Source organism: Ochotona princeps, chromosome 11, assembly GCF_030435755.1.
Source record: "Ochotona princeps isolate mOchPri1 chromosome 11, mOchPri1.hap1, whole genome shotgun sequence".
Classification (NCBI taxonomy): Eukaryota; Metazoa; Chordata; class Mammalia; order Lagomorpha; family Ochotonidae; genus Ochotona; species Ochotona princeps.
The window spans coordinates 71362178-71389164 of record NC_080842.1 but is presented as its reverse complement, the minus strand read 5'-3'; the positions used below and the strand labels follow the sequence as shown (position 1 = coordinate 71389164).

At 57.2% G+C, this 26987-nt stretch overlaps 1 protein-coding gene across 2 annotated transcripts in view; it reads left to right on the top strand.

The window, feature by feature from the left end:
* JAKMIP1 (janus kinase and microtubule interacting protein 1) overlaps positions 1-26987 on the top strand; it is a 104031-nt gene that overhangs the window by 72237 nt on the left and 4807 nt on the right. The window contains exons 10-20 of one of the 2 annotated variants that reach the window (XM_058670306.1): positions 7693-7821; positions 9159-9287; positions 10473-10556; positions 13706-13768; positions 15633-15731; positions 18313-18414; positions 18837-18890; positions 19334-19399; positions 23047-23115; positions 24144-24221; positions 25637-25840. In XM_058670306.1, the coding sequence (XP_058526289.1) occupies positions 7693-7821; positions 9159-9287; positions 10473-10556; positions 13706-13768; positions 15633-15731; positions 18313-18414; positions 18837-18890; positions 19334-19399; positions 23047-23115; positions 24144-24221; positions 25637-25840 (1077 nt within the window). Of the gene's footprint in view, positions 1-7692; positions 7822-9158; positions 9288-10472; positions 10557-13705; positions 13769-15632; positions 16040-18312; positions 18415-18836; positions 18891-19333; positions 19400-23046; positions 23116-24143; positions 24222-25636; positions 25841-26987 lie in introns of those variants that run through there. The other variant, XM_058670305.1, reaches the window with a different exon arrangement.

Here is a 26987-nt window from a genome sequence, read left to right as displayed (position 1 = left end):
AGCCCCAGGGTGTATGCTTCCAAGATTAAAAAAAAAAATGAACACTTAGATTTGAGGGGAGGAGATTTTGGGGTCCCGGGGCTTGGTTGATGGCAGCTAAATCCTGTGCAGAAAGGGGCTTTGCAGGTCTACAGTGAGGCAGAACTGTGTTCTGGGGTCGGAGGGGGCAGTGGGAATACACTGTGCCTCCTTACTGGCAGGGTAGTCTGAGTGTCTTGGGACCAAGCTAGAGTATAAAAGAACAAATTGGAGTGGGCACACTTACACATGGTTTATCTGAGCGCAGAGTTGGGCTACAGAGAAGGCTTTCCTTTCTGGAGGAAATGTGATGGTGGATGGCCCAGGGCCCATGCGTGGCACAAAGGGGGTGGTGGGAACTGTGGCAAGCTGGGCCTTGCGTGCTGTGCAGGCCAGCCAGGAGGGCCAGACACCCCAGTTGTTCGGGAGAAGCTGAGTGCCCAGGACTGCCTTAACAGTACTGCCAGCAGGCGGCCGTAGAAGTTGGAGAGGTCAGAGACCCAACTGTCAGCACGGTCATGCCTTCTCCCTCTGACACATGTTGGCCATGTTCAGTATCTTCCCAGCAGTATTAGCAGGGAACTGGATCAGAGGTGGAGTGGCCGGGACTCAAATCGGCACCCAAATGGGATGTTCAATCGCAGGCAGTGGCTTAACCTGTTAGGTTGGCCTCTGTACGTGTGTTTTTGGTGTAGAGACCATACAGCCCTTGTTGCAGGGTGTGAGCAAGATCATACCAGACATGTCTAAGGCTTATTAAGGAATCTTTATTAACCAAGCTTGGTGATAATAGAGCACAGTAGCAAATCACAAGTCCATACAGCAATCCACCTAATCATAATCCAACCACTCATAATCCTAAAACAAACAAATGGTCATCATCCTTAAGTCCATCCATTAAGCTGAAGACCTATGTGTCAGCTTCCCCAGCAATATAAGTTATTCTAAGAGACATGCAACAGATAACCTGGACACACTCACAAAGAACCTGGACACACTCACAAAGAACCGGGACACACTCACAAATAACCTGGACACACTCACAAAGCTGCAGACATTCACCTTTCCCTGGCTTCTCTGCCCACATTCCGCTACTGCTAGGCCTCACCTCTCCTGGAACTCCCGAGAGTACACAAACCAGAAACAACATCATTATAACCATTGCCTTATTTAAGCAGAAAACAGGGACCATGCTCAGGGGATTACCTGTCCTGGGTCAGCCAAGAGTCAGGGTGCCAGAGTAATGGAAGCACCCGTCTAGAAAGAGCGAGAGCCCCTGCTTCATGGGGCTTTTAAAGGGGCTTGTGAGGGGCGTGGTTACACGACAATGCAATACCGTCCCCTCTCAGTTGATAGGTGAGTCACAGGTGGGCAGGAGCGAATACCTAAGTATTGTGGGCTAAAGAGTTGATTAGTGCTCGTTAGGCTGGGCAGGAACAGGAAACTGGGCTTGTAGCTAAAACACCTAGACTAATTGGACTTCCAATATTCTGGCTCATTTAGGATGTGGGGGAAGTGGTTGAGGATGCAATTACCATCCCATTGCTGTTAGGACCCACCTTCAGGACAGAGGTTGGGGGACACAGCCAAATTTCATTTGCCCACTGTCAATGGGTGCTGGCTATCACTGGCTGCACCCCATAACACCCTGTCCACACCCAAGAATGGGACTTACTTCATCGCGGCCAATGGCACCGTAATGCGTCACACCACTTGCCCCGCACATCGTACGTTTCCATGCTGTTTTTTTTTAAAACACGGTGCTATATGCATTCAACCCTATATGCGCTGTCATCATAAATAGGAATTTTTACGGCTGCATGATCTGCCAGAGAGACACGCCATAAATCTGTTGGCTGTTTTGCCGCTGCTGGGCATGTCTGCATCCTGTCTGTGGCTGTGATGGATGGCGCTGCAGTAAATGTGTTTCCGCTGATGGAGGCAGCTCTCGCTGGACCACTTGTGTTTGATGATGGCTGCTGGGCATTTCAGTAAGCGCTTCTACTGGGCTTATTTAGCCCTTCCCCTGCCACTGGGTGCTCTCCATCTGTAACTGTCACTCCCTTTGGCAGAAAGTTGTGTTCACGGTTCAGGCTGTCCCCGTGGTCAGCTTCCCAGCAGTGGAAACTGTGCAGTGAACACGCACGACCTACTGGTCTGTGGGAGAGTTGCAGGGGCAATTGGACACCTTCCACTGTTGATGGGATATTGGAAAGACTGTATCTAAAGGGTGTGGAGCTTGTCCCATTGCTAGACCCCATTTCACAGGGCTCCCTAGATGAGGCCCCCAGGTCTGTGGCTCGGGTCCAGCCCGCCAGGCCCGAGACCTGGGCCTCACCATGCTGCTCACCTCTGTATCTTTGCAAGGTGAGTGCCTCATACCACCTCTGCCTGCGGCCTCTGGTCCCATAGGAGAACTCAAACTGCCCCTTTGTCCTATGGGCCTTAGCCTCTCCCAGTCAGGTGGGCCCTGGTGTAGGGCGCTGCAGCTTGTGGCTGTCCATGCTGACATCCGTCTCCCTAGGGAGTGCTCAGAGACTCTGGTCGAACGAGTGAGTGGTAAGGCCAAGGCAGACAGGCTGGGCCTGCACTGTATGTTCAGGAGCCCTGCTCTGATGGCTGATGCCTGGCTGCTCAGTCTGGTTCCCGGGTCAAGTCCAGGCCAGAACCTATGGCCGTCAGACACCTGCCTTGTCCAAGCTGGCTCGGGCCTGAGGCTGCCCACAATGGCTCAGGCTCTGTTGTATGTGTGTGTGTGTGTGTGTGTGGGTGTGGGTGTGTGCAGGTGGGGAGAGCTGAGGAGACGTGGTTCTCAAGCTGTCCTGTCCCCTGGCCCTGTAGTCCTTGATGAGGGCTGTCTGCTATGGGCATGGCAGGCCATCAGTGATGGGCCCAGCCTGTGAGCAGAGGTGAGAGCTGACCCTGCCGGACGCAGCTCACGGTTTCTGCAGAGCTGAGGCACCCCAAGGCCTAGGCGGCTGCTCTTGGGGTGCCTGCCAGGTGGTGACATGGTCCTCTGGAGGAGCAGACTTGCCTCAGAATGGACTCACTTGCTAGGCCTAGTCCTGTCCCCATTAGCCAGGATGTTTTCTGTTTTTATACGAAAAATTCACGTCCAAGAAAGGCATCCATGTGACTCACAGGCTTCAGGCACAGCTGGATCCAGGTGCTGAGCATGGTCGCCAGGAACCCATGTCTTTCTGTCTCAGTGCCGTGTGCCCTGGGCCAGCCCCTCAGGGCCCTGGAGGCTTCAGGCTTGCTCTCCCCCTTCTAGGTGGTTCTGGCAGAAGTGCCAAGGCTGGTCTTCAGCAGCTGGACATGGACCCATCCAGCCCTGGCAGCTTGCAGGGAGGCGTGACTTCAGGGGCCAGTGAGCACTGAACTGACAAGTGTGGGGTGCCACACTGTGGGGAGGGAGGCCCTGGAAGGAGAGAGTGGCCCAGAGGCAGCTCTCTCTTCTTTTATGAAAAGTGTCTGTTTAAAACAAACAAACAAAACTGCCTATTTAATTTGAAAGGCCAGAGTGACAGAGGAGAGGCTGAGAGAAATCTCCCATTCCCTGTGTCCTAATGGGCAGTCCCGGGCCAGCCTGGAGGCCGGAGCCCAGGACCCCCGGCAGCAGTCCCACGTGAGTGGCCGGGGCCAGGTGCCCAGGCTGCCAGCGCAGGTTTGGGAGGAGGACCAGGCCAGGGACGTGCAGGCTTCCCTGGCAGGGCTCAACGTGCTGACACCCACGTGCCCGTTGCCTTTAGATGCCACTTCAGGGGCTGGAGGTGCACCCAGCTTACTCTCTGATGCTCACTTTTTCCACATGGAGGCTTTCACTTTTCTTTTGAAATTTCCCTTTTTAAAAAAGATTTCAGAAATAGAGTTACAGATATCTTCCATATGCTTTTCACTCCCCAGTGGGCCAGAACAAATAGGATTAGGCCAGGCTGAAGCCAGGAGCCAGGAGCTTCCTTGAGGTCTCCCATGTGGGTGCAGGGGCCCTTCCTCGGCTGCTTTCCCCAGCCCATGAGGAGGGAGCAGGGTCAGAAGTACAGCATCCGGAACTTGAACCAACGACTATATGGGATGCCAGCGCCACAGGTGGCAGTCTGAGCTGCTGTGCTACGGTCAGGGGCCCCGAGCTTTTGCTTTCGAGAGGATGCTTGGTGAAGTTCTGTTAGGAAGTAGAATTCCCACACACACCCTCTCCGGACGGATCCTGTTCAAACGCCATGGCTTTTCAGCTGGGTAACTGGTGATGACGAGGCCAGTGCTGGCAATGGAAGCACCGAGCTTACCCAGTCCAGGCCACACGTGGGGCTCACCCCGTCCAGGCTCAAGTCGGGGGTAAGGGTCGAGGGAGATCCATCTCGGATCTGAGCTGCAGCCCCAAAGGAGCGCACCGTGGCTAGTGCTGTCCTCAGCACCTGGCGCTGCGCACAGCTGGCTCTCAGCTCAGCAAGGATGTGTCCTGGGAGTAAAGTCCCCAGCGGATACACTGGCTGGGAAGCTGTCCCCTGACCCCTAGCCTGTGACGCACACATCCAGCCCTGCTCCTGGAGCTGTCCACAGTCCTGGTTGCAGAGCACTGTCCTCAGGCTGCTGTAGCAGGTGGCTCGTGCCTGTGGTGGCCTTGGGGAGCACGGTGTGCTGTGGGAAGGGAAGCAGGCAGCTTTCAGAAGTAGGGAGGGAGGGAAGACTTTGCAGTAGAAGCGCAGCCAGGTGCGGCAGGGCTGCCGAGGGCGCAGCTTTGGGCGAAGCCGGCACTCGTGGGCCACCATCAGGCGCGGCGGCTTTGGGTGAAGCCGGCACTTGCAGGCCACCATCAGGCGCGCCTTTGGGCAAAGCCGGCACACACAGGCCGCCATGGAGTACATCCTCTTTGTACTCTACTTCTCTTTCTTCCTCTGCCTCTGTGCCCTGGTGTGCCTCTACTTCTCTGGCTGTCAGGAGATGACGTACAGGCACGAAGGTAAGCAGCTGTAGGGCTGGATTAGGCTGTGGGGAGAGCAGTTGTCAGAAGGCAGCTTGTTCTGGGGTGCGCCTTGGAGTGGGCAGACGGTGGAGAGGTCAGCTGCTGAACTGTGTCCGTCAGAGGTGTCCCTGGATTTTCAGAGTAATTGAGATGTTGCAGGCACGGCAGTTCTGTTGCTGGGCCTTGTTTGAAGTGCAGTTCGCGTCACGCGGGTGAGGGACGGGGTTTTCTGGGTGGCTGCTGGACGACACTTCTGTGTGTCTGGGAAGGGTAGGGGGAGACAGCTTGCACCGCCTTCGAGACAGCCACTGAGTCTCACTATAGACGTTGTAAGGGAGTGATTTTCCTTGTATGTTAATAAAGGTAGAAGCATGTGGGTAACGTTTGGGCTTCTCATAGAACAGAATCCCACTAACCACCAAACCCCCCAGGAGCGATGCAGTGTGCCTGTGTGATGTGAAAGCATTGGGTCCTCAGGCAGCCCTGTGCTCCTGGGCATGTCGGGTGTGCCATGTCCGGCCGAGGGTCCACAGCCTCTGTCAGGCTGCCCTCCACGCTGCTTCCTGTTCCACTGGGGACCTCCGCACTCCACACACCCCTGGCTGGCTGGTTGACAAAGCCAGCTCTGCCTGACACGCTGTCTGTTAGCACCTGGTCGAGTCCCTGCCTGGCGCCCCGTGAGCTTTGTCCTGGGTGACTCAACATTGTGAGCCCATGGCGGGTGGTCAGTGTGTGTGTGTGTGTGTGTGTGACCTGATGTCATCTCCTGGGGCCGCATCAGCAGGTGTCGCTGCCATAGCAACAGTCCGGGCTCGTCCCCTGAGGCCTTGGCAATTAACTATGTTTACTGGAAACAAACTGGGCCCTGAAGCCCCTGAGGAACATGGGGACTGGCGCTGGGAGAGGTGGCATGTGTGCAGGCGAACTGTCAAACTGTCCTTACCACACCTGCAGCTGTCACTGTTGCCCTCAAGTGTCCTGGCCACTGCTCCCTGGGGACTGTGGGAGAGTGCATGAACCCAGGTCTGCTCACCTGGAGGGCAGATTGGAGGACAGGGCTGTCTTTGATCCTGGCTGGGAGAGTGATGCCAGCTCCAGCTGAGGTCTGGGCAGCCTGCTCAGGCCGCCCCTCCACCTCTGTCACTGCTCACTGGGGAACAGTGCAGCCTGTGTGCAGGGGGAAGGGTGTTATGTGCCAGTCTGGAGCTGTCTGTGGCTGAGCACACCGGCTCAGACCTGAGCTCCCTGAGAGAAGCAGGTCTGTGACGTCTCATTTGACAACCAATGTGTCTTAGGTAGGTGTATGGGGCGGCGGTTGGAGCACTGCGGGGAGCGAAAGGACCACTTCCTGCTTCCGTGGAGATTCTGTTCTGGGGGTGACACGGGCAGAGGTGTGTCTTGTCCCTGGAGGTGTGCAGTGCTGACAGGAGAATGGGGTCCGGACAGAGCGGGGGTAGGGTGGTGCAGGGACTTTGCCGTGGTGGTCAGCGAGGCCTCTGCCATGCAGTTGTATGTGCGTGAAGACTGAAGGAAAGCGAGGGAGAGCTGTGGCAGGCATGTGACAGGTGCAGGCGCCTGTTTGGTACCATGGGAGTTTGCACGGATACCGGTGGCAGGATGTTGATGCTGGTGTGATCAGTAGGCAGGACCAGCCCCATCCAGCTCTTGCTTTCTAACACTCTGGCCAGCAGGGGGCAGGGTGGAGCAGTGAGTCGGGGTGTATATGTTGGAAGCAGGACTGTTCTGGGTTTCGGGTGCTGCTGCCGTGCACAGCAGGTTTGAGGGGGACAGAGCTGCTGTGCAGAGCTGTTGGGGACCCTGCTGGTATACAAATCAGGGTTGGGAGAGACACCTGCCCCGTGCTGAACAACAGGAATGGCCTTAGAGTGGACGCAGTTGGGGACATCCTGGGTGGTGGGTGCATCCCCATCTTCCCTGCCGTCCCCTTGGCTGAACCTTCTCTGATCCCATTGCTAAATGTGACATACTTCATTTTTCTCACACTGGCAGACACACCAGATTACACAGTGGGGCATGTGGGGTCATTCCCTGTCTCCCCTGACCCCGCCATGAGCTGACGAGGAAAGGATTACTGGCTGGAAAAGCCTGTGAGCCAGAGGCTGGGCCCTGCAATTCCAGGACGCTTTCTCTGGGGTGAGAAAAAGTGTCCCCTGATTGCAGAAGCAAGGAAATCTTTGTTCGTAAAACAGAGGTGGTGGTCTGACTGTGGCTGTCCGTTGGCACCAGGTGGCCCCGAGCCTCCAGCGGCTGGGCCCTCGCTGCTTCTGATCCTGCCGCTAGCCTCTGTCCAGCCCTGCACTCGGCCCCTTGCGGGCGCTTGGCCAGTGTTTGCTGAATGAATAAATGTGTGCATGAGTGACTGAATGAGCAGAGTTCTATATCCTTCCAGACTCTTCTCTCTGGGGCTGGGTATTGTCTTCCTAGGACAATAGTTGTGCTGCCTGCAGGGCTGTCTGCAGGGAGGCCCCCATGGTGCTCATGGGCAAAGCAGTGGGTTCGAGCCTGGGCCGGCTTCCTCTGCCTGTGCCCCCCACTCCTGCCCCTCCTCTCCATGTGCTGTCTTACCAAGCGTGGCGGTGTCACAGGCAGCAGTCGTAGCCTGACTGCATCCGGGTAGCGATGACAGCGAGGGGCCCGGGGTGCAGCGCTCCCTGGGTTGTCCTTGACGCTATGGCCATTGCCTCTTGCAGAAGCATGTTGTGGAGACATTTTTTGGATTTGACGAGGAGTCCGTGGACTCAGAAACATTGTCAGAGACCTCCTATAACACAGACAGGACAGACAGGACCCCAGCCACGCCTGAGGAAGACCTGGACGACGTAAGCCAGCACCTATTTGGGCCTCCCCAGGTGGTGTCAAGGGGCGGGCGAGTCCACCTTTGGGACTCACACGCGTCGCTCCTCACCTTGAGGTGGGGGCCCCAGACCACCCGGCCCTACCTGTGAGCGTCATCCACGCTCGCGGCCCTGGGGGAGGGGGTGTCCATTGACCGGGGCAATCCAGAGAAGCATCGAGAAGATGTGGGAGCCTGAAGTCCTGTTGCCCAAGGTCAGCTGTTGACCCTTGCCTGTATCTGGACATGCCCGGGGCACAGTCATGCTGCTGAGCGCCCTGCGTTCTCCAGTGTGCACCTGCCGACTTTCTGGGCTCCTACCCTGCCCCCTTGGCATCTTCTCAGGCGGCCCCTGTAGGGCCCCGCGCCTCTCTGGGGCAGGAGTCACGTACCTGGTCGAATCCCAAACCTCAGACTGATTCAGCACAGGTTCCCTGCTTCCTCCTCCCTGCCAGTCCTAGATCAGGCCCAGCCGCATTTCCCACCGCGCATCGTGACCTCTCCTCCCAGCAGCCATTCTGCTGGCGGTGGTTTTCTGAGCCCTGGCCGCCTGGACAGGAAGGCTGAGTGTAGACATACAGGGTAGTGGGCCTGTGTGGTGAGGTCCCTGGCTGGGACGGGAGTGGGAGCATTGCTGCTCCTCATGGGGCTCCTGTGGGTCTTCACGGGCAGCTGGGGGCGGAGCCTCCCTCCCTGGCTCCACCCACCGGCACTCCACCCACTCCAGGCTCTTCCCTGGGCCCTGTGGCCTTCACCACGGTGTCCCCTCTTAGAGTGACTTCCAAGCTGGTTTTCTCCCGTGGATCCATGTGGCTGTGGTCCCTGCCACCTGAGACCCAGAGAGCCATCCTGGTTGTTTGCCAAAGCTTTAGGGGCACATACCCTGTCTCTTAGATGTGCCCCTCCCCCCCGGTACCAGGAGGAAGGGGCCCCTGCTCTACCTCCGCCCTCGAATGCAGTGGCCGCGGCCTTGCACGGGCCTCAGCAGCCCTGCACTGGGCCATGTGGTACCCACCCACTGCTCCCTGCCACGGCCTCTGCCCTGAACTGCTCGTCCCTTTGATTCCCACGTGGGAAAATCCCAGAGCGAGAAGCCCTGCAGTGAGGGCGGCCCCCTCCTCCTCTTCCCCTGTTCCCTGAATAACGGAGTCCTGGAGGTCCTGGACCCCAGAATGGGATGGACTTGGCTCCCCTGTCCTGATAGGGGCTTGTGTCCTGCTCTGGCCAGCGGAGGCGCTGGGGCACAGGTGCTCGGTTGGCCCATGTCCACCTGGGTACATGGAGACACCTGTCTGACATTGTCTCCTTCTGCCTTCTGTTAAGACCACAACCAGAGAGGAGGCTGACCTGAGGTTCTGCCAGCTCACCAGGGAGTACCAGGCCCTGCAGCGAGCCTATGCCCTGCTGCAGGAGCAGGTGGGCGGCACGCTGGATGCTGAGAGGGAGGCCCGGGTAAGTGCCACGTCCCCGCTGGGCTGGGCTGGGCGTGCCCCTCCGTAGCTGGGGTGTGATTCTGGCAGGGGCCCTGCCTGGGGTATCTAGAGGGGACTTGGGAGGTGTTGGGGAACTTGTAATGAAGTCTCCATGGTGGCCACAATCTGGACGGCGCTTTGAGTTCTCCTTCGTCACAACATTCCCGCATGTTCCGGATGTGAGGAGCTGTGGAGCATTGAGGAAAAAGCAGCTCCCCCCTCTGCCCTACACACAAGACACTGAGGAACCTGTTGGCCGTCACCCCTCGTGCTGGCCTGAGCTCTCTGCCCTGCAGAAGCTTCCACCCACTGGCCATTCCCCCACACTCAGGAAGCCCTTACAGGCCCGGGCCTGCAGGAGCCTGCAGGGGGCCCTGGTGCTATCAGAGTTTTCTCCTGTCCCCTGTTTGATTCCCACGGTGGCCCTGTGAGGAATGAGCCCTACCTTCTGGAAAATAACACTGACACCCCAAAAAAGAAACTCTAGGAGCTTGGACAGAGGTGCTGGAGTAGCAGACAGTTGGGGCGCAGCTGGTCCCCGGGAGGCCGTCTGTGGGGGGACCCCCTTGGAGAGGCGGCTGTTGGTGGTGCTGAGGGCCGTGTGGGAGTGTGGCAGGCCTGGCAGGCCATCCCCTGACCTCACACTCCTTGGCTCCCCCTCACTGTGTTACTGGCTGGGTCCTGCGGGCACCTTTTCCTGTAGGTGACAAAGGCCGAGCAGGAGCCTAAACCGGTGGAAATGTGTTCGGCTTGTGGATTGCGGAGGGAGCAGACACTGCCCTAGGAGCTGGGCCTGTGCCCGTGACTGTGCCTGCCTTCTGTCCCCCGTCCCCGACCCACTGCCCCCTTGCAGGGAGAAAGGGGGTCCCTTCCCCCAGGCTCCCGTTCCCACACTGGGCCTGTCAGTTCTTACTGGCCGAGCCCAGAAAGGTCTGGAACGGTGACAGTTGTCAACTCTACGGAAGCCAGCCCTAGGATCTCTGCAGATGTTCCCACCCCTGCATCCTGTGCAACTGGAGCTCCCTGTCGTGGGCATCCTGTGAAGGGCTGTGGGTGGTAACGGCCATTGGTCCCCGAAGGGTAGTCCCTGCTGGTGTCTGATCTGCTCCACGTCTCCATCCGTCCTTCCATCTAGCCTGCTCACCTCTGCTCCGTTGCCTTGCAGACTCGGGAGCAGCTGCAGGCTGATCTACTGCGGTGTCAGGCCAAGATCGAGGACCTGGAGAAGCTGCTGGTGGAGAAGGGCCAGGTGAGGAGCTATGACCATGTACCCCGTGAGGGGCACCTGCCCCTCCACTTGCTGTGTCCCGGGGCTCGCCTGGGTGCCCAGAGATGGCCTGCAGACTGCCACCTTTGTGGCACCTTTACGACCAGGCAGCTGCTGATTAGACAGCTGGTATGGCCACAGAGCCCTGAGGTCACAGAGGGGCAGCCAGGAATGCTCCCTGTTACCAGGACAGCCACATGGGCTTATGCAAGTGAAGCAAGAGTGAGGGCTGAGGACATACTGTCACCTTCCTGTTGATCCAACTCAACCACCCCCATGCCTGCGAGCTTCCTGTCATCTGGAGCTTGACACAACCTGTGGCAGCTGGCTCACAGTCCTATGGGTGTCAAACGTCCACAATGGTCTCCCCCCACCCCGCCACGCCCTTCTTTGCCAACTGCTCTTCATACTTACCACCCATTTGGTACATTATGCCATGGGTGTGATTGACAAGCTTGTAAAGAATGCTCACAGAGATTACATACATACATCCTCTTTGGTTGGTCAGGAGAAGGTGCAACCGTATTTCTATGCCATCAGAGGGGAACCCTTGTCAATAGTGCTGTGTCTCTTGTCTGTATGTTGGAGGTGTATATGTGACAGTCTGGTTGGGATTAAGAAAGCTGTGTTTTAAAACATTTGTCCTATTCAATGTATTTTCTCTGTGGTTGCAGGAATGGATTCAAGGACTTTTTGTTTTCTTTCTTTCTTTCTTTCTTTCTTTCTTTTTTTGTTGCTTCAGGAGAGGTTCTCAGGGTGTTGTTTTGAGTTTGTTGGATCTGATTCTCTTGCCAGTGATGGAAGATGGGTTTGGATTTTGTAGTGTCCTCTGCCTTTGTTGGTGGATTGATGGATGACTTGATTGTCTTATCTCTTCTTGCCTCAAAGTGGAGCCTCAGGTTTGTGTTTTCTGTTGGTCGATGGTTTCCATGACCACGTTTACACTGAAACTTGGAGACTGGCCCTGACAAGCTGGCGACCCAGGATGCATCCCAGCCCAGGGAAGCACTCTCAAGAATCGTTTGTTACTTGGATCATATGTTATGGGCTGATTTTTGACTCTCTGAATGAGATTAAGCAAGTTATGATTTTTTTTTTTTTACTTTTTGAATATGTCTTGTGCCTAATTGTGGGAATTCTTCCATTTGTGGTGGGTTTTTTTTTCCCTGTTTGTTTGCTTGGTTGGTTTTGTTTGTTCATCACGCCATTTCGCATAATCTCAGGGATTGCAGCCACTGTGGGGAGAGTGTGAAGTCGATGGGAAACCCTGCAGGTCGAGCAGGCAATCTATGTGCCCATTGTCTACATCCATTTAGGCCAGGCTGAGAGCAAGGCAAAACTGGGGCATGAGACTGAGTGGTCCTCTGGGGTGTCATCCAAGGGCGGCAGCAGCAGGAAGTCTTGGGGCTGCCCTACAGTGAGGTGTTCCACCACCCCAAGTTCTCTGGTCCTTCTGTGGGCAGAGGACCGTTTGTTGTATGTGGTGCAGTATGGAGCCACTGCTGTCTTATAACTGTTGAATCTAGAACATTCCACTGCTGGGCATGGGAGAGGGAAAGGCCGGGCTTGCCTTGGTGTAAGTCACTGACTGGTGTCAGTATTGGTGCTTCTACCGCAGGTGGTGGCAGTGTGTGTGGGCAGACGGCATGGCTGGTGGCTCCCTGCAACCTGACATTGGCTAGAGCTGGGAGGGCCAATGAAGGCTTCCACAGGGCCTGGTGGGAGCCTGGGAGGGGTGTGGTGGACATGGCAAGAGGAGCTGTGAACCACTGTAAGTGTGGCAGGGAGGGACTCAGGAAGGGCGTGGTTCTTGCAGGAGGGGGCTCGGGGTCATGGCTGAGACTAGATTCAGGCAACCAGGCCTGTATTTGGAATTTCACTGGCCCTCAGACTGTCCCTGGAAGTGGCATGGCTGAAGAAATCATGGCGTCCGTCATGGTGAGGGCGAGGGACCTTCCTGGTCCTGTTCTGATCTTGGACAGTTCTGTAATCTGTTTGTGCCTCATCTTTAAAATGGAGCTCACACTCGTCACCACGTTTGGAGGAGAAGCAGGGATTGGCAGTAGCCCAGGGATCGGGGGGAGGTTGAGACTTCTGTCCACCTTCCATCCTCACCTGCCACTGGCCTTGGTTTCCTTCCCAGGCTGAGCTCGCATCCATGAAACTTGTCTGACCACAGGTGCCCACTCAGTCCCTCCTCACCACCCCAGCCACATGTGCTGCGTCCTGTCTATTTGTTCACAACATGTATTTATTCACTCACAATTCTGTGGCCTGGCTCAGTGGGTGGCTCTTCTGCCAGTATTCCCTCAGTTCTGTCTGGAAGTTTCTTCAGGTGGATTGCAGGGACTGAGAAATTCCTCCCTATGTGTCTGTCATGGTGCTAGTTGTGGCTTCCTCCTCTCCAAGGCGCTAGGCTGTCCTCCCTCCCCTCTGACCCCAGGGGTCTCTGGGCAGGAAGAAAGGGTGGGCTGCGTGGTAAAAAGCCTTTACGAGTCTTGGCATGTATCGCACACCTGCTCATGTCTTGATGACTGACCCATACACCAGCCAAGTTCAGCCTCTGCAGGACCAAGAGAGCCTACCTCCCACTAGGGGTAGCTGTGGGTCCTGTGGCTGTGGAGTGATAGGACTTGGAAGCTCACACCAGGTCAGCAGGGCCACTGTGCAGACTGGTTAACAGCTGGCACAAGGAAGCCAGAGGTGCTGGGGAGGTTCTGTGTTGTATAGGTTAGACCCAAGGCAGTGTCCTGGCTCTGAGGCATGCCAGAGGTCGGGGCTGGGCCGGAGGCCTCCCCACCTGCTCCTGTGCCTGCTTGGGCCTGGCTGCGTGCAGGCTGTGTGCCTGTGCTAGGAGCTGTGGTGAAGGGTAGTGACCTGTGCCATGTGTACAGTGGACTCAAGAGAAACCTGAGGAGATGGTGCAAGGCCAGGCAGACATGGTGGGGCAGTCAGGAGGGGCCTGGGGTGTGTGTGGGTCAGACTGGGGCTGGCCACCGGGAGCCCAGTCACCTGGTACTGTCCCCACAGCGGGGATAATGAGCTGGAGGTGACCACGCTCACACTGCCCGCCGCCTGGCTGCCCATCTGCGGGGTCGGTGAGCATGGACACACTCCATGTTCTCCCTCAGGACTCCAAGTGGGTGGAGGAGAAGCAGCTGCTTCTTAGGACCAATCAGGACCTACTGGAGAAGGTACGTGATGCCCTGTTCTGAGGCCCTCGAACCACCTGCGTCCCCCGCAGCCCCGGAGGTCCTGCCCTGTGGGCTCTCCTGACAAGGCAGGACTCACTTCCCACTTCCTGGCTCTGGCCTCTGAGAGGGGCCCCGCGGATGTAGACCACTCTCAGGTACCTGTCATCCTGACGTGGACATTCCTGCCCGTCGCTTTGGGTTTCCAGAACCTTCCTTGTCCAATAGCTCTGGACCTGGGGTCACCTCAGCCTAGTAGTGCCAACCCTAACAGCAGCGGGGCCTCTGGCCTTGGCTCTTTGGGCGTGGCTCTTTCTAGAACTTTCTGAGATGTGCATGGGGATGAAGGCTGATGCTGTGGGCTGAGCTGTTTCTGCGCACTGCTGGTTCACCTCCTTGTGTGTTCCCCCAGCTGGGCGGTTCACTGCAGTGTGGTTTCAGACATTCTGAGCACATGTAGACCTGCCCCGCCCATTTGTAGGCGCTGCTGTCTCCTCACTCGATCCCCTGGAAGCACCCGGGCTGCTTCCCTGTTTCCATGGATTTACCTTTTTTTCTGGACATTTCCTGTGTTGGGAGCCCCCGCTCTAGATTAGCCTTTGCTTGTGGCCAAGGCTGGCCTCCCCGCTGTGGAAGAGACTCCGCTGGGTTAGGCTCTGCTCCTGGGCCTGCTGAAGCCATGGCTGATTCCCAGGTATGTCTGGGACACCACGGATGAGCGCAGCCCTGTCATGGGTGCAGCCCTGTTGGTGGTGGTCTCAGCACCCTTTGGGTTGTCACTAAATCCTGGGGACTATCACACCCTCACATGTTCCCACAAGTCCTGGGGTGGGAGGACCCCACTCTGAGGGCTGACTGTGCTTGGGGCTCAGTGAGGGGCATGGGAACCAGGAGAGTCTACTGAGGGCTCAGCCAAGGCATCAAGTTGCTGCCACCAGCAGTGCCACCCTTGCCCACTGGTGCCTAGGGGTGGCACCCAGGAAGCTGCCTTCCCAGACTGCTCTGTGCGCTCACCCTCAGGGAGGCTGCTGCCCTCCCGGCTGGCCACAGGTGCCGTGTGGGGACTCTGGAGGGACCCGCTCCCCAACACTGCCTGGTCTGGGACTCTGTCCCTCACGCTGATCCCGGCCACTCAGAGTGGACAGGCCCTGGCAGCAGAAGCCCCCAACCTTCAACCTGAGCGGAAGGGGCACCTCATAGCTGTGTGTCTCAGTCTCCCCTGGGGCTAGGAGTGTGAACTTGGCATATTGCGGAGAGCGAGAGAGATCACCCTGGACCCAAGTGTAGGATGTTAGGAGGAGTCTTTGTTGTCCAAGCTTGGCGATAGCAGTTCCTGCTACACTCCTGCAGTCACTGTGCCTTACTGCAGAAGTCACGTTTTTGAGCCCCATCCTCCAATCAGAGTGAGAACCACAAAGTACAAACAAGTTTCCCTGTGCAGGAGACAGGAAGGGAGCTGTGGGAGCCCAAAGTTTCCCTGCAGTTAATTACCCTAATCTGGTACAGGGGGAGTCAGGCGGGGCCAAGTGCCTGGACCTCCAGAGCCATTTCCACTGTCAGTTGACCTCAATGGTGTGGGAGGCGGTGGGGGCTGGGCACACACAAGGAACCCCTGGAGCTGGTTTCATGCCTTCAGTTAACTTGAATGGTGTGAGAGGAGGTAGCAAGGGCAGGGTGCGGAAATTCTGCGCCCTGTCACTGTCCATGTCAGTTAACCTGACAAGCGGGTGTGAGCCATCAATGACTGCACCCCATCACAGGCCCAGCCTCTGACCCCCTGTTCCCCACTGCCCCCCACACTGGTGACTTCCTGTGAGGAGCCAGCACCCTCCCACTGCCTGCTAACCTACAGATGTCTTCACCCTAGATCTACAGACTGGAACTGGAGGAGAACCAGCTGAAGAGCGAAATGCAGGACGCCAAGGACCAGAACGAACTGTTAGAGTTCAGAGTGCTAGAGCTGGAAGTAAGAGACTCTCTCTGTTGTAAACTCTCCCACGGAGCAGACATTCTGTTTGAGCCCAAACTGAAATTCCTGTGAAGCCCCCCACCGCCCCCCAGCATGTGGACGGGGATGGTGTGCTAGTTCCTACTTTCTCCCCCTTTTTTCTTTCTTTCTTTTTTTAAAAATCTGTATGTTCAGAATAATGTCACTGCCTTAATGTGTTCTGGGAGAAGGAGCGCTCACCGGCCTGTGGACTTGTACCAGAGCTCAGAGAGTTATTGCCTATGGCTTGTTTTTTGCACTTAATAAAATCATTTGTTTTTGCAATATTTTGCCTTTTTGATTTGTGTTTCATTGCCATGACGACTCCTGCATGCAGAGCCACCGGAACGTCCTGCCACACCCGGACAGACGCACTGCTTGCAGTCAGCGACACAACCTTTTTCAGTGTTCTTGCATGTGACCAATCTCACCTTTTGAAACAGCAGGGTCTGACCTGGCCAGCCCAGGGTGGCCTTTAGTCCAAGTTCACTGCCACTCAGGGCCTGTTTTCTGTTTGCCAAGGTAACCCCTCCCCCCCAGGTAAGTAAAGACAGGCTGTAATTTGCATAGGTGTTGGAGAAAACCCCATGTGTTGCTTCAGCTCTGTAGGGAGCCAGGGATCACACATGCTGGATTCAAGAGGTTATGACTGGTAATCAGACTGGAGCTAGCACCCTGACAGGGCCATGGAGCAGTCCTGTGTCCCAGTCTGTCCTGTGGGAGCATCACTCCTCTCCACCCCCAGCCTGTGCACTGAGTGGGACAGAGTGAGCGACCCTCAGACCCGCACAACCCTTATTTTTTGTTTGATGTTTCCAGCATCGCTTGAGTGAGTGATGAGTTCTGATGCAGCCCTGCCCCCTCCCTGCTGACCTGTGCGTGGCATGCGTATGGCTCCCTCTGTCACAGGGGAACTCCACTCTCACCCTGCAGTGTCTGTGGCTTCTCCCGGTTTGAGCGAAAGACTGTCTGTGTTAGAACCCACTGTTCACTCCTTGCACTGGCGGGGCCACCGCCTGAGTCTTGGCACCTGTGTCGCTCAGGGCTTGCTTGTGTATGGGCCTCAGCACAGCATCCTTGCTGCAGGGAAGGGAGACTGTCAAGGCGTCAGCTGCCTGCCGGGAAGCCTTGCACAGGAACCGCACCAGCCCTGCTTGCCTTGTAGAATTGTCTGGCTCTGCCCTGTCTCACAGGGCCCTGGAAAGCAGGTCTTCAGACTGCTTGCTCAGGTCGCCTTTGCTGGGAAAGCATTGCTATAGGGCCGCATTTGTAGGGCTTGGTCCTCTAGATAGTTGCTACCGAGCTTGGCTAGGTGGGGGCTTCGTGGCAAGTAATGACATCAGCAGCCCTGGCCTCTCCCGGGAGCAGTGTTAGACCCGCCTGGCACACTCCAGCTCATCTTGGGGGCATTTCTAAAGGTAGAGTTAGAAAGAGGGAGAGCTTCCATCCACTGGTTCACTCCCCAAAGGGCCCTGGTGGCTGGGCTGGGCTGAAGCCAGGAGCTTGGAATTCCATCAGGGTCTCCCCTGTGGGTGGCAGGGGTCCAAGTACCTGGGCCATTGTGTGGTGCTTTCCCAGGTGCCTCACTGGGGAGCCCGACTGGAAGTGAGACAGCCTGGACTCAAACCGGCCCTCTCTAGGAATGTCAGTGTCGCAGGCAATGTCTTAGCCCACGGTGCCACAGTGCCAGTCCCTGGCTTGCATTTCTTAGTGGGTCATGAAGGAAACCTGTTGGTTCTGTAGATCTCAGATTCTTCTGAGGTTCTGAGCAAATACAAAGTATTTGACCAACGAGGTGATTTGAAAAGGCCTGCTCTGCTGACACTGCCCCACCTCTTGTGTGCCTAGTTGAAGGGTTGAAGTCTGTTCTCCGAAGCAGATACATTTGAGACCAACCACTGAGCTGTCTGCGTTGACGTGGAAGCCCATCTGGGAAAACGCTGGTTGTTTGCTCTCTTAGTCACGGAGCTCTGATTGTGAGTCCAAGGGAGGCACAGAGCTCTAATCTTTCGTTGTGCCAGTCTGGGTCCCAGAAATGGTGGGTGGAGTCCGACAGGGAGATCCTACCGGAAGGAAGGCAGGGTCAGGGCTGGGCTCCTGGCCTGGCCTCTGTGTATGACATGAAGCAGATGGTGCCGCCTCGTGGTGCCGTGTGTGAGGGTCACTGGGGGGTGTCGATGTGCCTGGCCGCAAATCACACTCTACCACGTCAGTGGCCTCCGCCACCTGTGGCAATGTAGTGTGGTTGTTTGATTGAATGCTGTGCCTCTATGACGTCTCGGCGTATTGCCCTTGCCACAGGCAGCCTTGGGACACCTGCTAACCATTTCCTCATAGCCGAGTCGATGACAAGTCCACATGTTCCTGGAGGAGAGCTGCTGCCATGCAGACATGTGGGAAGCTTCTGTTTGCCGGACAAGGAGCTTGTGTCGGCATGCTCACTCGGTAGTCACGCTGTGGCCAACCGGGATGCCCTGATGGCTGCCGGATAGCGTGGGAAAATGGCAAAGTGGTGAAGGCCCAGGGGGAGTTGTGTCCTTAAGCTGAATCTTTTCCTCAGGAGAGAGAGCGGAGGTCGCCAGCCTTTAACCTCCAAATCACCAGCTTCCCCGAGAACAGCAGCAGTGCCCTGCAGCTCTTCTGCCATCAGGAAGGAGTGAAGGTAGCGTGTCTGGGGAGCCTCCGCCAGCTGGCACCACTGCCAAGGGGACATGTGTCCTTGAGACTGGGCTGGGATCGACTGCGCCCTGTGTCAAAGGTCGGAAGGGTCACCCATGGCACTCTGTACCCTTGTCCAAAGAGCAGGGTCTTGGGATGCAGCCAGCTCCATTACCACCCATCCACGAGAGCTGCTGCGACAAGGGCTTTAGATAATGAATGGACACAAGGCACTGGCTGCAGTGCCTGGCCACAGCTCCAGGGAAGGCCTGCCTCAGACCGACCTGTCCAGCAAACACAATGTGTCCTGGCCCTGGGACGCCGAGAGGAGCGGCTGGGAGGATGACGGGCGAGCGCTCAGGGTGTGGCACCGGGAAGTGGCACAGTGGGTCTTTGTGCAAAATGAACACTGAACATTTTTTGCAGGATGTGAATATTTCTGAACTTATGAAGAAGTTAGATATCCTTGGCGATAACGGGGTAACTATGACGGTGCTCCCTGGTTCTGTGTCCTCCGACCCCGGTGTGTCTGTGTGACTTCTGTGTGTCCTTCTCCGACCCCGGTGTGTCTGTGTGACTTCTGTTGTATTTGTTCGTTTGGAGTGCCTCTTTGGTTTCAGAGGTCCTAGAAGTACAGTGTAAGCTTTTGTATGGCTGTGTTCCTGGGGGCGGGGGCGGGGTCAGACAGGCCATGAGTGACCAGGGCAGGAGGCGCCTGACCGGAGAGGGACGCTATGTCTCCCTAAACCACTGGCTTGAATGGGGCTCGATTTCTCGGGCTGCATTCCCCACCTCGAGGGGTAGGAGAGGCCGGCTGTCATCCATTGGGAGGACGCCCCTCCAAGAGGAGCCCCCCAAATGGCTCTGAGCCACTTGAGTTTGGGACCTGTGGAAAACGCACTCGCCCATCTTTTGTGTTTTAGAATTTGAGGAATGAAGAACAGGTTGCAATAATCCAAGCAGGAACCGTGCTTGCCCTGTGTGAAAAGGTTAGAACTCAGCGGCATTGCTGTGTGCACACCTCGGCTGGCATCCAGCACCATACAACAACCTGTACATTGTGTCCACCTGGCAGGGGGCGGGGCGCGCATGCGTGTGGGTCCATCTGCGTCTGCCCATGCCTGTGCATGCCTTGTGTGTCGGGAGGAGAAGTCGCACCAGCACACGGTGGAGAAGGTAACGGGTCGCAGCAGGAGATGAAACTGCCTGTGGAAAAAGCCTTACTATATAGGTTTCCCCCAACACTCATTATTTTCAAAATTTGGTTGAAATTGTAAATGGACACCTGTTTCTTCTTAATTCTGTTAATCGTCCTGCAAACTGACCGGAGCCTGTTGCTCTGGCTATCAGCCTCCCTAGCCCAGGCCAGGTTCTAGAAGGGGAACCCCTGGGCCAAATGATAAGAATGTTCCAGAAAAATTGCACCTGTTGCCCTCTGCACTGGCAGTGCTGTGGTGACTTCAGGCTCAGGCCACCAGTGAGGACTCAGTCTGAGAGGGTGAATGAGGCAGCGCTGTTGTAGTTTTCATTGACTTGGGTGCTAGTTTTATGTGTATTATTTTCTTCTCCTTCCTTGTGGCTTCTATGTGTGTTTGCTTTGAGGCTTTTCCTCTGAGTCCGTCTGTCTGTCCGTCCATCCATCCATCACACATGCTCTTGTACAGTTGTGTTTCTCATTGACTTCCCTGGGTGTGTTGCCTATGAAAGACATGGACTTTCTGGTCCACTTGCTCAAAACAAAGCCCTGTTTTGCCTTCTGCCTTGCTTTGGGAAGTAACCCTAACTCCAGATGTGTTCCTTTCAAAGGCACGTGAGTTGAACTTGAAAATGCTCTTTTCCTAACAATGAGGACGTTACGATCTTCATGGTGTTCTTCCTTCAGGCACTTGTCCACCCTCCCACCCCCAAGTCAAGTTAAGGCTCTAAATGTTGCAGGCAGACCTATGGCATAGCCCTGCCCAAGTTCCCCCGGGCGTGGGGCCCGGCTTTCTCCTGCCCCTCCCCTTACCTAGTCCTGCTTGTTTCTGCAGTGGTGAGGCTGAGGTTGGCTCACACCTGGCTGGCTGCTGGGCCCATCAGGGGCAGGTCCTTCGTACAGTTACCCAGCCTGACACAGCGCCCTGTGTGGCATGACAGGGACTGCTGGATGAACATGTTGGCTTTCAACATTCGTCCCAGCATCCACTAGCTCCTTAGGACGTGGCTTGTCTATCAGCCGTACCCCTTAACAATGGCAAGGGGTTCAGCGTGCAGGTCCCCCAGTCTCCTGGAGCCAGGGAGCTAACAGGGTTAGTGTTGGGATTCGGGACACCACATATCTTACTGGAACATGCCCTGCTTCCTGATATGGTGAAGGCTCCAGGGCTGCTTGGCTTGGGGGCCACAGCTGGAAGCAGGTCCTTCTTGATGGGTTTCCCCACCCCCAAACTCCTTCCTCCTCCTCTTTGCAGTGGGTATCCTGCTCCGTCTGGAATGCGGCTACCACCCACTATGCCAGCCCTGCCCCCTCCAGCTGGCCCCTGCTGCTGTCCTACCTTGTGCTGACTGCTGACCCCGAGCCTCCGGGACAGACAGACTTGCCTGGTGCCTTGCTTTGTGCCCTAAATATTAGCAGGGCTAGCTGCCCTGGGGATCTGAGGGTGCAGGGGGTGGGGCCCGGGGCATGACTCCTGCTTAGGGATTGCAGAGAAGTTCAGCCAGGGGACAGGGACCCTGCAGAGTCACTGCCATGTACAACCAGGCCCCAGGGTGCAGCATTCTTCAAGTGCACCCCAGGGAACTGGCTGGAAAGCAGCACAGCTGTGACTTGCACCAGCACTGATGGGGGATGCCAGCGTTGCAATTGGTGGCTTAACTTGCTACACCACAACACCAGCCCCCATTATTGAGCCTTCTGCTAGTTTCTCTTCTGTTAGTCTGGACGGAAGAGCCAGGAGAGAGACTGGGTGGCTAGATGCCCCGGGGTGCCTGGGACCACTCTGTCTCTCTGTCCTGGGCAAAAGTGGGTAGGTGGGGCTCAGGTGCCTGCAAGGCTCTGTGTGGGGGTGAATATGGGGGCCAAGTCTCTGGGGTGAGCCTGTGTCGCCACAGCTTTGCCAATGCTTGTTCTTTCCTGCAGAACCCCGCCCCTCACGCCCTCACACCCCTCCATTCAATAGACCTTGTGCTGCGTGCCAGGCCTTGTGCTCGCGGAGCAGGTGGCAGTGGGCCCCAGCATGGAGGCTGGGGCGGGGGAGAGAAGCGAACCGCAGCATCCTCCAGGCGGGCACCGTGACTGGCCATTTGCAAGATGGACACAGGAAGCAGGCTGAGCTTCTTGGAGGGGCGACAGCTCCCTTGGGGCTGTTGACTTGGGCAGGGCCCAAGCTGAGGCTGAAGCGGGGAGAGGTGTGGTGGGTGTGTTCTCAGTAAGTGTAGAGCCCAATGGAGGGGCAGGAGTGGGGCCAAGGCTTGGGCCTGGCTTGCCTTGTGGCAGGGGGAGAGGGTGTCCTGGGAGGTTTACGAGTGGAAGCAGGGAAAGTCCTCTAGCAAATGTGAGTTGAGTATGTGCTGATGGCAGGCCAGGCCAGGGCGGGGACAGGAGGGAGGCCGACCAGAGAGGGGCTGAGCTGAGTGCTAGTCTTAGGAGGGAAGAGCCAGCTGCATCCCCCTGAGCAGGGAGGCCAGGGAGTCCTGCAGGAGGCTCCTTGAGGCCTCGGAGTGTGCCAGAGGCAGCAGGTGCATGGCGCGGGGACCATGGGGGGCTGCATCAGAGAGATAGAGACGTTGAGGGGAGGGTGGGATCCCATGCCCCTGGTGGAGGCAGAGCAACAGCGAAGGGCCAAGGGCACCAAGAGGTCAGGGTGGCTGTGTGTGGCTGAGCGCTGTGGCCAGCTGGGAGCCTCAGGGTCCAGGAGCAGGGGAAGGACAGCAGGGGACAGGGTGGCTGCGTGTGGCTGAGTGCTGTGGCCAGCAGGGGACACCTTGCAGTCCAGGTGCAGGGGACAGGGTGGCTGTGTGTGGCTGAGTGCTGTGGCCAGCTGCGGGAGCCTCAGGGTCCAGGAGCAGGGGACAGACAGCAGGGGACAGGGTGGTGGAGATGAGCCCGGGACCTGGCTGCGTGGCCACCGATAGGATGCTCTGTGACTAGGAGGTGGAGGGCAGCCTTTCCGTGTTACAGAACACACCTCTGTCCCCCTGAGGTTCCTCCCACAAGCAGGCCCCTTGCCACACATCTCCCCCTCCATCTGAAGTGCTGCTGAAAGGGCACACCCAAGCCCTCGGCTGCCTTAGCGCCTACCCAGCCTGCACCCTCCAATCACCTGCCGTTCCGGTGCCTGGCTCACCCTGTCTGTGGTGGCCCCTGCTCTCACCTGCTTCCCTGCCTTCTTCGCCCAGCCCAGCCCTGGGCACTGCTGCCTGACCTGCATGCCCGCTGTGCTCACCTGGGCTGCTCTGGGGGCTGCTCATTGTCAACATACACAGCCTCCCTCCACGCTCACACGCGGCCCCCCATGCGTGTGGATCTGTGACCCCATCCATCCCTAATCCAATGCCTGCCATTCATGAAATGGCGGCCTCGTGTGGCCAGGAAGGCTCATGCCCCAGCAAGAACCAGTGCTCATTTTGCCCCACCCTCCTGCACCCTGTTTTGTAGTGGTTGAAGCAAATCGAGGGGACTGAGGCGGCCTTGACCCAAAAGATGCTGGACCTGGAGAAGGAGAAGGTAAGAGACCCCACGGGGCTCAGGGGTGCTGGGCGGGGTGAGCTGGAGCTTCGCCCCCTAGCGGTTGCTCTTGGTATGCCTCATTGGTTCTCTGTTATTCATTCACCTAATGCATCCTTTGGGAGCCTCTGTTGGGTCCTGGGTGACAGCTCACACCAGCACAGGCTAAATGAGGTCAGGACACTCAGCTGGCCCACAGGGCTGATGGACCTGACTTTCTCCTCAGTGGCCTGGGCCTGGCTGGGCTGTGGGGAGGAGAGGTGCCAGGCCCAGGATTCCTGGTTGTCCTAACCGCCAACAACAGTGAGTGTCACCAGGAAGAAGGGCGCCACCTAAGCTGGGAGCTCCTGGCCATGGTGTACCTGTGCTGCGGTAAACCGTGGGGTCCACCCAAGGGGGTGGAGGCAAGAGGAAGCCTCAGGGCAGGAGGAGGGTCACATGAGAGGATTAGAAGCAGTCGTTCTGCCTGCTAGGGTTAGCAGTAAGGATGCCTAGGCCCCAAAGTGCCGGCAGGCATCCTGGAGCTGCCTTGTGTGTGGTGGTGATGGCCTCTTGCAGCACTGTGCATGGTCTCTGCAAATGGCTCCCCTTGGAGGCCACCAGCGTCCACCCCAGCTTTGTCCAGGCTTGGCACCTTGGCTCCCCGGTGGTGGTTTAGTCATCAGTTGGCTGGTTTGTGGGGGACCCATCAGAAGGGGGGAGGCCATTGGGCGGAAGGAAGTGTCAGGGCCAACAGCCTGGCCAGGGCAACCAGGGAAGGGCCCTGCGATTCGACCTGGGACCTGCATCTCTTTGTGGTATGGCCAGGCACTCAACAAGTCCAGACAGCCCCTGACCCAGGTTCCCATGGACAGTCACATGAGGCAGCTGTTGGAAGAGCTCATGTTGCAGGGCGTGCTGGAACAACCAAGGCCCCTCGTCCTGAATTAGCGAGACTGGTCCTCTAGCGATGCTGAGTTGGAGGTGCCATCACAGGTTCTCCATCTGACCCCACTGCCCCTCCCCAACGGTCCCTCCCTGTCTTCTAGGACCTGTTCAGCAGGCAGAAGGGCTACCTGGAGGAGGAGCTGGACTACAGGAAGCAAGCCCTTGACCAGGCTTACCTGGTAGGACCAGAAGTGGGTTTGATTGACACTTTGGTTCTTTCGGGTCCACACTAGAGCTTGTTCTCCCACTGAGGCAGAGACCGTGGGTTGAGCGGCCCCCGACACGTTGCTTTTGGAATGGCCATACATGGGCCGCTTGTTCCAAGTCCACTGGAACCTGGTGGCGGTGTTGAGTGGAGAGAATTTAGAGTCTGGTGCCACTCCTTGCAGGAAGACAAGATCTTGGGTAGATCTTCACCCAGATCATTTGCTGTTAAAAATCATTGTTCTGGGGTGGGCATTTGGGGGGCAGTTAGGCTGCTGCTGGTAGCACCTGCATTCCATGTTGGAGTGCTTGGTTCCCATCCCAGATTCTCCACCTGTGATCCAGCTACCTGCTAATGTGCCCTCCGCTGGGGTGGGGGATGGAGGGACAGCAGGTGCCAGGTCAAGGACTTGGGTCCCTGCCATCCACTTGAGAGTCGGACAGAGTTCTGGGCTCCTGACTTCAGCCTGGCCTGTCCCCAGGTGTTGCAAACGTTTAGGGAGTAAACAAGTAGGTGGAAGATCTGTCTGTTGTTTAAATGAAATGTAAATAAATGTTTTAGGAAATTATTTGTGTTTGCACACAAGAGGCGCGGAGGCCGTAACTAAGGTCTAGCCTCCAAGCCTGGCTTCCTGAGCCTGCAGGAGGACGGAGAGCAGACAGCCTGGGCTCAGTGCAGGTGGATGCCAAGTGGAGGCTGTCGCCCTCCCCAGGGCCTTGGGTGCCCCTGCAGAGGCTGTGGGGCAGGGAGAGGCTGAGTGGGTGCTGGCTTCTCCAGTCTTCGCTCTCCGTGTTCCACGCTGTCATGTTCCCATCTGTCCTCTGTCCCCTTGTATCTCCTGGGTCTTTCCTCCCCCTTGTCCAGGTGTGGTCCTTCTGTGGATGCCCACCTACAAAGGCCATGGGCACGGGCCTCCCCACAGTGCCTCCTGCCAGGGATGAATGTGTGGGAACCCCAGGCTATTTGCAAAGCGGAGGTCACATGGTGAAGTCTTGGTCTGCTGAAGGCCAGGCTAGGACTCCCACGATGGAGGCGGTTTACAAAGGTCCCTGTCCCTTTCTTCAAGGGACATCTGGAGGGCTGGCTTTGCCTGTAGCATACTAGGAAAGCCTCCAGCTTTGGGGTTGCCCAATGGAGATGGGTGGAGCTGGCTCTGGCTAGAAGCCAGGGGTCAATGACCAGCTCCTGGTGGCCACTCCTGGGGTCACTGTGACTTCTTGCCCTTGATCCCTGGTGGGCAGAGGAGGCATGGCTCGTGGCCCTGCCACCCACTTGCTTTCTGTGGGTGTAGCTGACCCCCCTCGGCCCCTGCATGCACCCTTCCCCTGCAGTGGCTGCCCATCTGCCTCGGGTGATGCTCAGCTGTCTGTGTCATCCTGGGCTATGCAGAAAATCCAGGACCTGGAGGCCACGCTCTACACGGCACTGCAGCAGGAGCCAGGCCGCAGGGCCAGTGAGGCGCTGAGCCCTGGCCAGCGGGAGGACCTGCAGGCGGCCGTGGAGAAGGTGCGCAGGCAGATCCTGCGGCAGAGCCGCGAGTTTGACAGCCAGATCCTGCGGGAGCGCATGGAGCTGCTGCAGCAGGCCCAGCAGGTGAGGCGGGCATGTTACTTCTGGGGACATACACTGGGGTCAGGCTGACGGTCAGGCTGGTTTCTGGGATGCATTGAGCCTTGGCATGCAGATGCCATTGTAACTCAGCAGGTGCATTCTCTCCACCGTGATGGGACTTGGCAGGTCCACCCAGGCACTGCAGCTAAGACTTCATGCTTAGCCCATATTGCGGCTGGCTTGCACATGAACCTGTTCTTCCTGGCCCCTCTCTCTCCAGCCCCCTGTCCCTTGGCATGGGTCAGATGTTGGTCACCATATTAGGGACAAGAATTGGCTGGGGATAGGACCTGGGCACTGGACTTGTGGGTACCTCTGGAAGCCTCAGTGTACTCCAAGATTTCCATGCTTTGTGGGATTTTTATATGTTGCCTGGCATGGAGGGGGCCAGGCCCTGACACTCCTGACAATACGCAAGGGAAGAGGACAGCAGCAGCGGCTGCTTCTATCTTGGGGGTTGGGCCGATCTGGCCTGCAGGATACACAAGGCCTACAATGCCCCTGGTCTGGCAGGTGCAGGTGGGACTGGAGAGTCGGCACATTTGTCGCAGGTTGATGTTTAAGTTGAAGGTCCTGCACGGCCTGCAAATGATGTCACAGGACTCATCTAGGGTACTTAACCCCCAGCTGTGATGGCTGCACTGTTCCTGGCAGGTGCCGCCTCATGGGACCCCACTATACCTGACACACCTGTGCCCTGACACACCTGGTCTGGATTCGAGCTCTTACTGCCTGCTTTGGACAAAACAGACATCTCCACATCTTCCCCCCATCTTGCAGGGACCTTGCTGTCCCTGCCATCTCCTGTCTGGCTCATAGAATTCAATGGTGTCACCTTCCTGTCCCTGCCATTTTCAAGCCTTGCTTATTCAGAGGAGAATGAGGAAGCTGAGGGGTTGGTCTGTCTTCCTGACAGAGCTTTGCGGAAGTGTTCCCTGGGTGAGGGGTGGGGTTGAGCTGCTGGTGTAGACTTACTCCCCCCAGCTGGGGGACAGGGATGAGGCTCCTCCCCCATTGTCCTGACAGAGACATCACTGCTCCCCCCTCCGCCCCTCCAGACCCTCCCTGCTTCTCGGGTCTGACCTCTGCACCTGCACCACGGGCAGCACTGGGAGTTCTCCAAGTGGGG